At 38.1% G+C, this 13,671-nt stretch overlaps 1 protein-coding gene across 1 annotated transcript in view; it reads left to right on the top strand.

Annotated features, from left to right (window-relative positions):
• Nucleotides 1–13,671, top strand: part of COL12A1 (collagen type XII alpha 1 chain) — a 118,180-nt gene that overhangs the window by 27,795 nt on the left and 76,714 nt on the right. Inside the window, exons 13-14 of the mRNA XM_068985253.1 lie at nucleotides 317–589; nucleotides 10,257–10,529. Of these exons, the coding sequence (XP_068841354.1) occupies nucleotides 317–589; nucleotides 10,257–10,529 (546 nt within the window). The remainder of the gene's footprint in view (nucleotides 1–316; nucleotides 590–10,256; nucleotides 10,530–13,671) is intronic.

The following is a 13,671-nucleotide window of genomic DNA, read 5'->3' as shown; positions in this document are numbered from 1 at the left end:
AGACGCTTAAACTCTGTTGACTAGTCAGCAGTTACAATAGTCATAATCTCACCCGGGATATAAATTTGATTACATATCTATCTAATAGATAGATAGATAGATAGATAGATAGATAGATATGGGTTTCCCAGGTGGCACTACTGTAAAGAACCTGCGTGGCAGTGCAGGAGGTGTGAGAGACACGGGTTTGATCTCTGGGTGGGGAAGGTCTCCTGGAGGAGAGCATGGCAATTGATTATATATATATATAAAGCAGCAAAATGTTTTTAAGTCATTTTATTAAATAATGAGTTTTGATGTTGTTTCTTTAATGAAGTTAGAGGGAACCCAAGGGATTTACGAGTTTCTGACCCTACGACATCAACTATGAAACTGTCTTGGACGGGGGCACCAGGAAAGGTGAAACAGTATCTCATCACATACACACCGGTGGCAGGAGGTGACACTCAAGAGGTCACTGTGAAGGGAGACACAGCAAGTACCGTCCTGAGAGGATTAAACGAAGGGACGCAATATGCCTTATCTGTGACTGCCTTGTATGCCTCTGGAGCTGGAGATGCCCTTTTTGGAGAAGGGACAACACTTGAAGGTAATTACTGTCATATTTTATAGAAATCTCTGAGCTTGCTTGTGATTGCGCTTAGGAAGCTTAAAATGTTTTCAGAGAGTGAAATCTGAGTGTGTGCCATCGTCTCTCTTAAAAGGAATTTATATTAAAAAATAAGTAGTCATAAAACTGCTTCTTATTCAGAGATGTAGGCTACCAAAAAAATTAAATCTGATTGGGAAGCAGTGTACTGGGGAGCTGAGTGTGTAGTAAGGCTGTAGGAATGTGTCTGTTGTGCCATGGGTTGGTTAAATGGAGAATAGGTGTGTGACTCTCGGAGTGGACAGGGGGAAACATTAATGGAGCAAGAGGGTTTGGTGTGCCTGAGATAATGCGGTTGGTCTGTCACCCAGGAGCAGAAAAGAGCCCTTTTCTGACTAATAGCTTCTTCTCCTGCACCGTGCCTATCAGAATCAGTATCGGTTCAGTCGCTCAGTCATGTCCGACTCTGTGCGACCCCATGGATGGCAGCCCACCAGGCTCCCCTGTCCCTGGGATTCTCCAGGCAAGAACACTGGAGTGGGTTGCCATTTCCTTCTCCAATGCATGAAAGTGAAAAGTGAAAGGGAAGTCGCTCAGTTGTGTCCGACTGTCAGCGACCCCACGGACTGCAGCCCACCTGGCTTCTCCGTCCATGGGATTTTCCAGGCAAGAGTACTGGAGGGGGGTAGCCTCCCTGTGCATCACCAATTCCCGGAGTTTACTCAAACTCATGTCCATTGAGTTGGTGATGCCATCCAACCATCTCATTCTCTGTTGTCCCTTTCTCCTCCCACCTTCAATCTTTCCCAGAATCAGGGTGTTTTCCAATGAGTCAGTTCTTCGTATCAGGTGGCCAGAGTATTGGAGAGTCAGCTTCAGCATCAGTCCTTCCAATGAATATTCAGGACTGATTTCCTTTAGGATGGACTGGTTGGATCTCCTTGCAGTCCAAGGGACCCTCAAGAGTCTTCTCTGACTGTGCCTACAAGCATTTATAAAAGCTTGAGAAATATGAGAGTCCAAGTTACTGTTTGTTTTCTGAATGACTTCTCACATTCAGTTCTGTGTTAGAAGTTCAAAGTTAATGCAGTACTTAGTAAGAACCATCAACAAGACTGAATCCGTTTCCTTGGTTGTCTAGAGTTCATTGTCAGAGGGTTTCATATTTCTTAGGCTCTTTTAAACTGTAATGGAAGCTTAGATTTAACTCCACAGCCGGAAAGTAAGTCATACAAGAGAGAGAAAGCACAAATTTAACGTAACTACAATGAGAATGGATTGTAGTGTTGAAAAGCAGTATCAGTGCATGTTTAAAATGATGATGCATTTCCGTAGCTGGGGCCTAAATGGGAGGTTGGGTTTCCTTTTGTTATCACCACCTTTTCTATGCCTTATTTGAAATAATTGTAGGAAGAAAATAAATCTAAAGTATCTTTTGTTGTTGAGATCACAGTGATATTCGGGAAATATCCATATCAGATTTAGTGGGTCCAAGAGCTTGGAGGACGATAGATGTTGTAATTCACAAGGATGAGATCTGCAAGAGGCAGTTTTGATTAAAACTTTGACTTAGGTAAGAAATAAAAGCTAACTGAACAAAACAGTCTAATCAAAGTTCTGTCTCTAATAGTGATTAAGGGTTTAATCCAATACTCTGTGAAATTTATTATTAGAAGAGGGTTTAAATTAAAGTTTAAATCCCAGTGTGCAAAGTACTGACTATTCGAAGAGTCCTGGTTTGGCTACCATGTGACTTTGAAATAAGCTTTTAACCCCTCTGAACCTCAGTTTATCCATCTATAAAGAAGGGATGACCATTTTCCCCCCTTCCTCCCAGACTTACTGTGGAGATCAAATGGTAGAGTGTTACGTGAAATGCTTTGGGATCTGGAAAATATTCCACATATATGAAATTCATCAAGGGGAAACAACATTCAGTTTAGAACTGATATCTAAAGATACAGCTTTTGTAAGTATATCAAAGATGTTGACTGGTTACTCTAAAATTTTGAAAATAATAAGAGATGGAAATGGAAATTGCCTTAATTAGGGGGACACAGTCCAAACAATGGAAGCATGTGATCTTTATACCTGGAGCAACATTCAGCATTTCTGAGAAATTTGTCCTTTTTTTTTTTGACCTTTGAGTTCTCTTTCTCATGTGCTTTCTATAGGCTTTCAACATAGGTTGCTCCTCTAGGATTTTTAAAGGATCGGCTTTGAAGCTTTTGTTTTTTTATAGAATAGTTGTAGATTGTTTATATTTGCAAACATTTCTCCCTTATAAGGGATATTTTGGAAATAATAGTTTTACTTGTGCTTATACTTTTTAAACTTCTTATATGCTTTTGCATTTCTTACTTTATAAATACACTTACATTTTGTCAAAACGTTGCCTCTAAAGATTAATGCATTTTTACTAAGAATAACATATTATCAATTTTTAGAAAATAAAATGCACATTTTAACATCACAGCAAACATTCTATTGGGTAATGACTTTTCTAGGCCAAGTGTGTAGCTAAATTCTTTATAATTTTATGGGTTTGCACAGGAGGTATAGAAAATCTACAAATTTGAATGTGTGTGTTAGTGCGCACACCCACATATCTGGTCAGAAATAATCTCCAAGGGAGATACACAGATAGTAAAATAAATAAAAAAATTACTATTTCCCCTTCCCTAAGATGGAGGAAAGCTAGATGATTTGCAACTTCACTTTAAAAATATAGTTAATTCATAACTAGATTGTAATAGTAGATTTTTTTCCCATTGACACTAAATCTTTTCACTTTAGTGAAGGATAAGAGAATATGCTGCCAGCCTGATTTTGTTAACATATTTATCTCATTGCATGATGTGTGGTAAACTTATCAAGTATGTGAAAGCATAGTTGTGACTAAATTAAAATAATAGATATTTTTTGCTCATGGTTATTCCATTTCATTTTATTATATTAACTCAGCCAAATCCACATACCATAGACAGGAATAGGATATGATGGTAAATGCAGAGAATGGAAAGCCCAGAAACACAGCCAGCCAACTGCTCTTGAGGGTTGCTGTTTTTCTAATTTGTTTTTCTCTTGGGAGAGGAGGTGGTTAGAGCAGACCTTGAAGGGGTGTTTCTTCCATCCAGAGGCATGGCTCAGCCAGTCAGGGCATTCTGTGGCTTGAAAATTTTATAGATGGACTGAAGTGCATTCTATTCAATTAAAAAAGAATTAAAAAAATATTTAGCATGGGCTATAACCATCCCTAACTTGAATCTGTTTCCTAGTGCTTTCTTAAAATGCAGCCAATGATCAGAAAATTCCCCTGTCCCTGGAAGAGAGATTTATTAGCATTGGCGTTGGGGAGGTTCATGGTTGGCCCTAGTACTGTATGAAATAGAATCACAAAGGCCGAGTTTATTACTATTTCAGATCCAAACTTCAGAGGAATCTGAGCACAAGCTATTAGGTTTGATTTACATGTTTTTTTCTCCTGTTGTTGTTAAAGTAGATTTAATGTAATTACTAAAACACTGCTGTGCATGTAAATGAACTTCAAATCTTGAATTCTTAGTTGTCACTGCTACCGTTTACAGAGGGAAACCTGCTCTTTTAAACTAAGAAATGAATAATTCCCACTTTAATTCAGAGATTTACTGCAAATGAATGCAAATTTCAACGTTGGAATAATACAGTTCTTTTATTTTTGAATGTGTTTGTTAGCTGTGGAAAAGATGATTTTTCAGAATTTCTATTGTTTCAGTTGCCGTAGCAACCCTCTGGTGTCCTAAACATGAAAGGCTTCCTATACATCAAACCAAGCTAACTCAGCTGACATTTGGTTACCATGAGGTTTTTAGCACATCACAGGAATTCTTCTGCAAGATGTTGAGTAACATGGGGTGCCTCCAAGATGGAATAAATAAGGCCTCTGTGTTTTCCTAGATTTACTGCTGTCTCATAATTCGAAAAATCATTCATTCTGTGTATAACAATTCTGATGTTTCCAGGGAACTTTAGTCCAATCACCAAACAGTAATATCTTTCCCACAAATTGATGGCTTATCAGAGAAAAATCTAAACTATGTTGGAGAGGTGACAATTATGGCAGAAATCTCATCCAGGCTTTGAGGTTGAAGGGCAACTTGCTTTTTAAGAACTATGTGTTACTTAAAGTAAGTTAACTGATCAATAGTGAACTTTGTCCTTTGGAAAAGTCGTTGCTTGTAAATCAAGTGTATTTCCACATGAACATTATCCAGAGCAGGTCTTCCTTATTCTGCTGTGGAAAGTTGGATGACTTTGAGTTGAGCTCTATCGGAAAAGACAAATTGATTTAGAAGGGGGTTACACTACATTTTCAATTTAATTTCTATTTTTGAAAGTGGTATGTGAAACTCAATGAAAGCTGGCTGGAACAATCTATAAGATGAAAATAGAGTTTCATTTCATAATGATTAATTTTTCAGTTATCACTGGCTAATTTGTGTTATAATTATATTTGAATTGGATGATGGTCTGCTTTTCAGAAAGCAAATGGAAAAGGGCTAAGGAAATGTAGGAAAGTTACTTAAATGAGGCCTCAGTTCTTTGGCCTCGTGTGTGGAAAAAGTAGAATCAACCCCGTGTGGATCTTCAGATCATGAGAAATGCACCTGTCTAATTACTTGCCTCAGCAGCAGCACAGGGATGCCTGCACGCAGGCCCCAGCAATGTTGCCTTTTGATATATGTGACTGTGCTTTGTAATCCGATCAGAAATACTGAGTATCAAAATTTCAAAAACTGATGAATTTTGTTTGTTTAAATTTATGACAGAAAAGCTTTGTTATTTCTTATACTTACCCTAGTACTCTACTGGAGAGAGCAGAGTAGAAGGGAAAACTATTGAGAGGGATTCAGAGGAATAGAGATGAAGGCTTACCATCATTACAGAAGATGATGGTATGACTTGTTTGAAATGATTGCCAGCAATTCCATTCCCAGAGGTAAAAGTAACATGCAGAGTACAGGCATGTGGTTCAAAATGGCAGAAAACAAGTACAGTGAGATTATATGTATTGAAAACCACATCACTTATGTGAAAAACGTGAACAAACCCAAACATCATGAAACATGCATTTGTGAGTCTTGCAGGCAGACAGAGAGGAGGAGCCCAAGATGGGGGAGCCTTTGCTAGAGCAGAAGTGGGTCCATATTTAGGGACAGGTGGACTTCCCTGGTGGCTCAGATGGTAAAGCGTCTGTCTACAATGTGAGAGACCTGGGTTCGATCCCTGGGTTGGGAAGATTCCCTGGAGAAGGAAATCGCAACCCACTCCACTACTCTTGCCTTGAAAATCCCATGGATGGAGGAGCTCGGTGCAGGCTACTATCCATGGGGTCACAAAGAGTCAGGCACGACTGCGCGACTTCACTTTCACTTTCTGAGACAAGGTGGCAAGAAGTCTGCTGGAATTGGTTTCCACGCATGCCACTGTTTCTATGCCTTTCTCTTTTGAAGAACAGTAACCTTTGTGGTCTTTCCTGAGCTCAAACAGTATAGAATCCTCCTGCATGCAGGAGACCCAGGTCTGATCCCTGGGTCTAGAAGATCTTCTGGAGATGGGAATGGCAACCTGCTCCAGTATTCTGGCCTGGAGTACCCATGGACAGAGGAGCCTGGTGGGCTACAGTCCATGGGGTCACAGAGAGTCAGACACACTGAGTGACTAATACTAACCTTTGCTGGATAGAGGCTCTATATTTCTTATAGAGCTGGATAGAGGCTCTATATTTCTTATATACTGGTCTTATATTTCTTTCTTGTTCCTCTCTCTTTCCTCTTCCTTCCCAGGTATATTAGAAATAGACTTTTTCCCAAAACCAGTCCAAGCCAAATAATTTCTTTCAGTAGCTACTGATGTCTGAACTTCTGTAGTTTGAGAAAACCTGCAATTCAATATATTAAACTAAAGAAAAATGGCTGGCTGGGTAACACTAGAGTGGAATCTCATTCACAGGAAAATGTCATCAGTGCTTGAAGAAGCATTGAAAAGCCATTTCCTTTCGACACAGGATGGAGGGGAAGAGAGAATGGGGAGCATCCCACTCACGCAATGGGATGGAAAGGATGTGATGAGAATTTCTCGGTTCTCTGTGGGTCGGCCTTGGGCTTACACCACTACTACTGAAAGGGTGACTTGTGTGTGGCCATAGACCCGTGTGATATAGAGAAACCATCACACCATGCTACCCAGCGTCCCCATTTCCACCAGTTTTGACCAATTTCGCTTTCACCCCTCAGGGTTTTACTTCACCACACCTGTCTCTCATTTCTGAATGAAAGCAAGGGTGAGGGTTCCCTCCCACACTGACCAAACACAGCTTCCAAATAAATAAATGTCCCCTAAGTGAGAAAAGAGGCCAGAATCGTGGAGGAATCAGTATCACAGAGGAGGCTGAAACGATTTTTAGAAAGCATTAGGGCTCAGGCGCGTCTTCAGACTCCAGTTTAATTGATCTGGGATGGGTGGGTTTTTAGTCCTCCAGATGATTCCTGTATCTGACCAGGTCCAGTCCCGGTTTTACTCCTGAGGGCCCCAGGGCTCCAGGAGGTAGCGGCATGCTCATCCTGTTGCACACCTAGTCCCCAGGCCAGCGTGGCCCCTTGGCAGACTGCCAGTTACATCACAGGGTGCAATTCAACTGCTTTTTTTGGTGACTTAACATTTGGCCAAGCCAAGATTCTATTTTTAAAAACTTCAAGGGTTATAAGTCTGATAAAATATACTTATCACGAGAGCATCATAGTCTCAAGATTCTTGGATGTAATGCAACAGCTTGAAAACCCAACCCTCCTACTTTTTGGAGAAAAAAGGTGTTTCAATGTGTTTGACAACAGTGTACACTTAATATTTCAGTTCGGTTCAGTTCAGTCACTCAGTCATGTCTACTCTTTGCGACCCCATGGACTGCAGCATGCCAGGCTTCCCTGTCCATCACCAACTCCCAGAGCTTACTGAAACTAATGTCCATCGAGTCGGTGATGCCATCCAACCATCTCAACTTCTGTCGTCCCCTTTTCCTCCTGCCTTTAATCTTTCCCAGCATCAGGGTCTTTTCAGATGAGTCAGTTCTTTGCATCAGGTGGCCAAAGTATTGGAGTTTCAGCTTCAGCGTCAGTCCTTCCAATGAATATTCAGGACTGATTTCCTTTAGGATGGACTGGTTGGATCTCCTTATATTTAGGATTATTCTTATCAAACTGACTGACATATAAGAAACCCACTGAAGCAGTTTATATTTTCAATCTTGGCTTCTGGTTTGAGTGTCTCTTTTCTTTCTTTGGATTTCACATTTCTTTGTCACAAACATGGAATGTTGCAGTGCCAGTACCTACAAGTAATGCCTTTCTGTGCCAGGCAGAATTTATCATTTTTTTGAGGACCTTTTTCTTCTGTAATTGAGAATATAATTAATGTTCACTTAAATTAGTACTGTCATGCCATTAATGGGAACTCAGGAATATTTTTTAGTTAGTATTGTATTTGGATCTTAAAAAGTGTTTTTACAGATTCTTTCCAGGACATTGCCCAGTCTTACAGAAGTCTTAATTACAATTTTATTAATATTTTGTTCTAGCTTTCCAGGTCTTGAGGGTGTTAATGTAGTTGATTAAAATCCATGGGAATACATATCTAATGAGCTCTTTTTGTTTGTAGATCAGAAATATCTTTGTGAATGTATTTTTGCTTCAACCACAAATTTCATTCCTATTATTTTCTCACAGTGAAACCATTAGCCTGTGTTTGTGAGACTGATGTCTGTTGCCATGGAAATAAACAATGTCACAAATTCAGAACTATAGAAAGTAGGCAGAAAAATAGGCTGAGGAGCACAATCTTTGGGAAAACTAGAAACTGAAATTATTATTTGTAAATCTCTCTGGTATTAATTTGGAAGATTACCCCTATGTTGTAGCTAACTTTGTCTTATACTTTTGGGAAATGTTCTTAATGTAGCTTTTAAGCTTATTTAAATTCTGAATCCCTTTCAAGTACTTTCAAGTATTATTTCACAAAAGCTGTTGCTAACTGCAGCCTGGGAAATTTAAGAGAAGTACATATGAAAAAGTGATGTAGTATATATTAAGCAAACGAAATATGCTGCGTATTTAAAACTTAGAGATGAGTAGTTGGAATATCAACCATCAAAACAAAATACAAATCAAAAAAACAACAGGCAAGTCAAACCCAACCAACTCAGCCCAACCCAACCAACTCAGCCCAACCTAACCAAAGAAACAGTTTGTTTAATTCCTGTAAGTAGAAAAGATACAAAGATGTGTGACCTTAGTAGAAATACAATTAAAGAAGACCTTCAATTGAAGATGAGCCTCAGGAACTGAGGGAAAGAAGTCAGTATGTCCTTGAAAATAAATATTCTTGGTTGCAGTGAAATATGTAACTAATTTCCCTCCAGAGATGAGATGTCCTGTCAGCAGTTAAACTTATTTATAATAGAGTTAAAAATTTCCATTTGGTCTTGGGGTCTGGTAGTATGCCCAGCTTCCATTTTATTTTTTCCTCTATAATCTGACATATATGATAGGGTTTTGTCCACCAAGATTTCTTTGTCATTTATTGTCATCTTTATGTACTTGAAATTTAAATAATTATGAGTATTTTTGAGATACTAATTTTTACTCTGATTCAAGTAGAATAGCAGCCTTCAGCATTCTTGTAGCAGCACTGTATATCATTTTCTTGAATACACAATAATTACTGGTAAAATGTATGCTGGAGAGGCAGATAGTTTTATATTTATGTCATATTGTGGCATAAACCGTAGTAAAGGTAGCCAGTATAAAATGACTTGTATATTTATCTTACATTTAAATTATGGAAAGTTAGGGTTTTATTGGTAGACATCTGTGCCTCCTATTAAGTCGGGGTTTCCATATTTTTTCCACTTGAGTTGTGTTTTTATTTTGGATGAGAGAGCCAAAATTTAGTAGCAGACATTTTCGATCAGTTAGAGCAAGTGGTGTGTTTTATTTTGATGACTAATCATTTTTAGGTTTTCCAGAAGAATTGTTGGTTTTTATTTTTCTTAGGGTTAAGCTATAATTGAAATTTTGCATTTCTGGATTTTTAGCTTTTTGAACAAATAGACTGTGAAAAAAAGACTGTTGAAATTAAAATTTGAAAAAAAAAAGAAATTAAGATTTGCAAGTGATAGAAGATTGTTGAAGTAACTGGAAGTGGTACATTGAAACTGAGCTTATTTAAAGAAGATAAGAGAGGAAAAGATGATGGTGAGGAAATAGAGATCTTTGTGAACAATGGATGAAGGGAACTGAGTAAAACTGGGGGATTTAGATGCTTTTTTTTTTTTTCTCTTTGAAATTTTCTTTAGGCATTTACTTCTTTGTATTTGAATGTCATTCTTGTCCTAAAGGACACTTCAATCTGACTGGACATATGGGGGCAAGGGTGATAGGCAGGAATCAGGCATAATTATTCAGTTTAATCCCATCTTCTATTCCCCGGACAGAACAGGACAGACAGCTCAGAAAGAAGAAATGGGTAAGTCAGACCAACTGAGTCCAACAAGTCAGGGTGTCTGCCAGGATGAAGGAGTATTTACATATCTAATAGACATTAAAAAATTATCCCCCTTTCATTTCTCTTCTAGAGCGCGGTACCCCTGGAGATTTGATTACTAAAGATATCACGGACACATCGATTGGGGCTTATTGGACGTCAGCTCCAGGAATGGTTCGCGGTTACAGGGTCTCTTGGCAATCACTTTATGATGATATAGAGGCTGGAGAAAAGAGTCTTCCTGCCGATGTAATTCATACTGTGATAGAAAACCTGCAGCCAGAGACCAAATACAGAGTCTCCGTATTTGCAACTTACAGTAGTGGAGAAGGGGAGCCCTTGAGTGGAGAAGCCATCACTGAATGTAGGTAACATTCTGAGGGGGGTTGGCAGTGTGTTGGTGCTACCTAATAGCTATCAGCTCATGATAACCTCTTGCATTTTTTTCTTTATGCGACAGACGAGGACTAAAAACTTATGACCTTTAATGAATGTGCTTTAAAATCAAGTTCATTGTGTATCTAAACTTGTATCAAATTTTGAAATATCGAATCCCTGCCAACTACCTACACAGTTTACCCTTGAAAATGTGGGGGTTAATCTGAGTATAATTTATAGGCAACCATTCTTATCTGAGGTTCCTCTGCATCCCAGGATAAAACCAGCCTCAGATCATGTAGTCCTGCAGCATTTGATAGTGAAAAAAAAATCCATGTATAAGTGGACCTTCAAAGTTCAAACCTTCGTTGTTCAAGGATGAACTGTGTTTCTGTCTTTCTGTCTCTCTCGCTTCTTCTTTTCTGGTGGAAAGATCACCTAGATAAGAGACTCAACTAGTTAAGAGACTCAACTAGTAAAGAGACAGGAAGCTATGGAAACAGAATTCAGGGGCATTTATAACTACATGGCCTTGGGCAAGTTCTTGAAACTTCTTTGAGCTTCAGTTTCCTAATATGTAGAATGCAGCGTCAGATTGTGTTGAGCATTAAATAAAATAACAATGGGCAAAGCACCAAGCATAGCGCCTAGCCACTCAGAGAAGACTGATGTATAATGCAGCTGTTGAGACAATGTATGTTGTACAACCAGGACTAATCCTAAATTATTTTTACTATGTTTGGGGAGGCTAATTCAAGTCTACTCAGTTTTCTGATGGCTAAAATTTACCTTAATCTCATTAATATTCTTTCCTGTGAAAAATTTTGAATGACTTCTCATCATTTATTATCAGGTGGCTAGGGAGAAATGTGTCTGTATTTCATAATTGTCTTTCCTAAAAAGCAATTTATTTAAAATGGGCATTTCTAAGAATTTATAGGAAAGTTTATTCTTTTTGTTTGGGAGGATTTAGGAAAAGGGGAAAGAGTGGGGGTATTCTTGCACTTCTTTTTTTAGAAAGAAGTGGAGGAATTGGGTAAAATTTAGGCCACATATTGGGTGATTTTTCTGTCAAAAGAAGAGAGAGGAAAATGCCAAGGGCAATTTCAGTGAAGTCCTGTATCCTGATTTTAAGTTGTCCTTAAATTAAAATCTTTTGGTCTGAGTTCTCATTTGGATATGTCTGAGCGTAAGTCTGTGTCAAAATTAACAGATTAAAAAAAAATCAAACTCCTTATAGGAGATTAAAATACATGAAAAGGCATATGATTGGTTTCCATGATAGTGAATGAAATCTTGTGTCTGAATAGATTGACTGACATAGTTTAAGAACTTGGCGGCAGAAATTCATCTCTATTTCCGGCAGTTATTCATTTGTTGTAAAGAGAAGTCATGTTGTAAATTTAGGCCACATATGACACATCTAGCTAAATTTATATGTAGGTGTAAAGATACAATTCACATGGCTGAGAAATTATCAAAAAATCCATATTTAGAGGGAAACTTTTTCAAAAATTCTCCTCCATCCTTTCTCCTTCTGAAAAGATTGAATCCTCAGATATTTATTTGGGATTTAAAATCTCCACAAGGGACATGTTTTAGCTCAAAGCAAGTATGTTAGTAGAAATTCTAAATCAAATTTCTAAAAGCTGAGCATCTAAGACATTTTCAGTATTTCTTGGCTAATTGATTGATTTAAAGCTTAGTAAATGGAAAGGCCTCTTTCGAACCATGAGCAGAGTAGGTAGGAATGAAAGGCACATTTTCTAGAGGGTATAAGTCACCTGCTCAAACTGCTCAGCAAATTAGATCAAAGACAAGAACCCTTCTTGGTTCTGCTACCATTTTTAAAAATTTTTATTTGGAGGACAATTGCTTTACAATGTTGTGTTGGTTTCTGCCTTACAGCAACACGAATCAGCCCCAAGTGTATATACCTTGCCTCCCTCTGGAGCCTCCCTCCCCACCCCCCATCTGCTACCATTTTTAGCTGTGTTTTAGTTTGCTCTCTTTGTGGAAAGTAAGGTAGTTTCGAAAATACTTTGAGAAATCTGAGCCACATGTAGTGTCTTTGGCTGGTGGACAAGTCCAAAATGGTGTGTATAACTGGGCCATGCTCTTAGAGTATCTTATAAATTTCCAAGGGGGACATTTTGGAAATACTTTCTGCTTTCACCTGACGTTCAGAGACATGGTATGCAGACCGTCGATACAATGACAACCATGAATTGTGGCTAAAAAGCCAGCAGGTGGGAAACTCTACCGGCCCTCCAATTACGGCAGCTAATTTAGCCGAGGTACAGCGAGTTTTGGAGAGCATCCTGTGAAAGGCACTAAAACTTGAAAAGAACTTAGAATGGCAGTGTTACAGCATTTTATAGCATGTGGCAGACCAATGAATGGAGTGACAAATCTTGCCTTTTACTTATGGGAGGCCAACAAGGAAGGATTTCTTTTCCCTCCTTAAAATCCAGAGTTTCCCATTAAAGCTAGGATGAGATATGTCATACCTTATTTAACTTCAATTCCTTTATTTTAAAGAGTTAATTATAAAGCAGGAAAACAATTGAAATCCTTGAAGCATTTCAAAGTATGAAGTACAGTATTTGAAAGTTATTAACATATTTAAATTTGGGAATATTTTCAAGTTTGTGATCCCACTTTTTGGGGACATAGGCTTCATTTTAGACCAACACTCATAATATTTAAATGTCCATTTTTCTCAATCCTAAGTGGCATGAAATGGGTTTGAGAATTTTGTGTAAGGAAGAAATGTCTTGTTCTACTGAACAAGAGTTGAAGAGATGGAAACAAGAGGTCACTAAACATATTTAGCAGAACTTTTTCTAGAAAAGTGTTAGACACACATGGATTTACTAAACACTTGTGATAGATTGTTCTGTATACTATTCTTTCTCATATTCTTTCAAAAATCCTATGTAAGGTCTTCACATTTTTTTCTTTTTGGAAAATATGTATTTTTTGTTTTAATAGTTCACTTACCTAGAGAATAGTAATGGAGAACTGGAGATTAATTAAATACATTTTAATATTCCCGAAAGTAATGGAATTGGCTGAGATTTCTCTTACTTTCTTAGCCTAAAATTAAAAAAGTGCAACCAATATAC

This window comes from Capricornis sumatraensis, chromosome 13 (assembly GCF_032405125.1).
Source record: "Capricornis sumatraensis isolate serow.1 chromosome 13, serow.2, whole genome shotgun sequence".
In the NCBI taxonomy this organism is placed as follows: Eukaryota; Metazoa; Chordata; class Mammalia; order Artiodactyla; family Bovidae; genus Capricornis; species Capricornis sumatraensis.
This window is presented reverse-complemented; position numbering and strand designations above follow the sequence as displayed.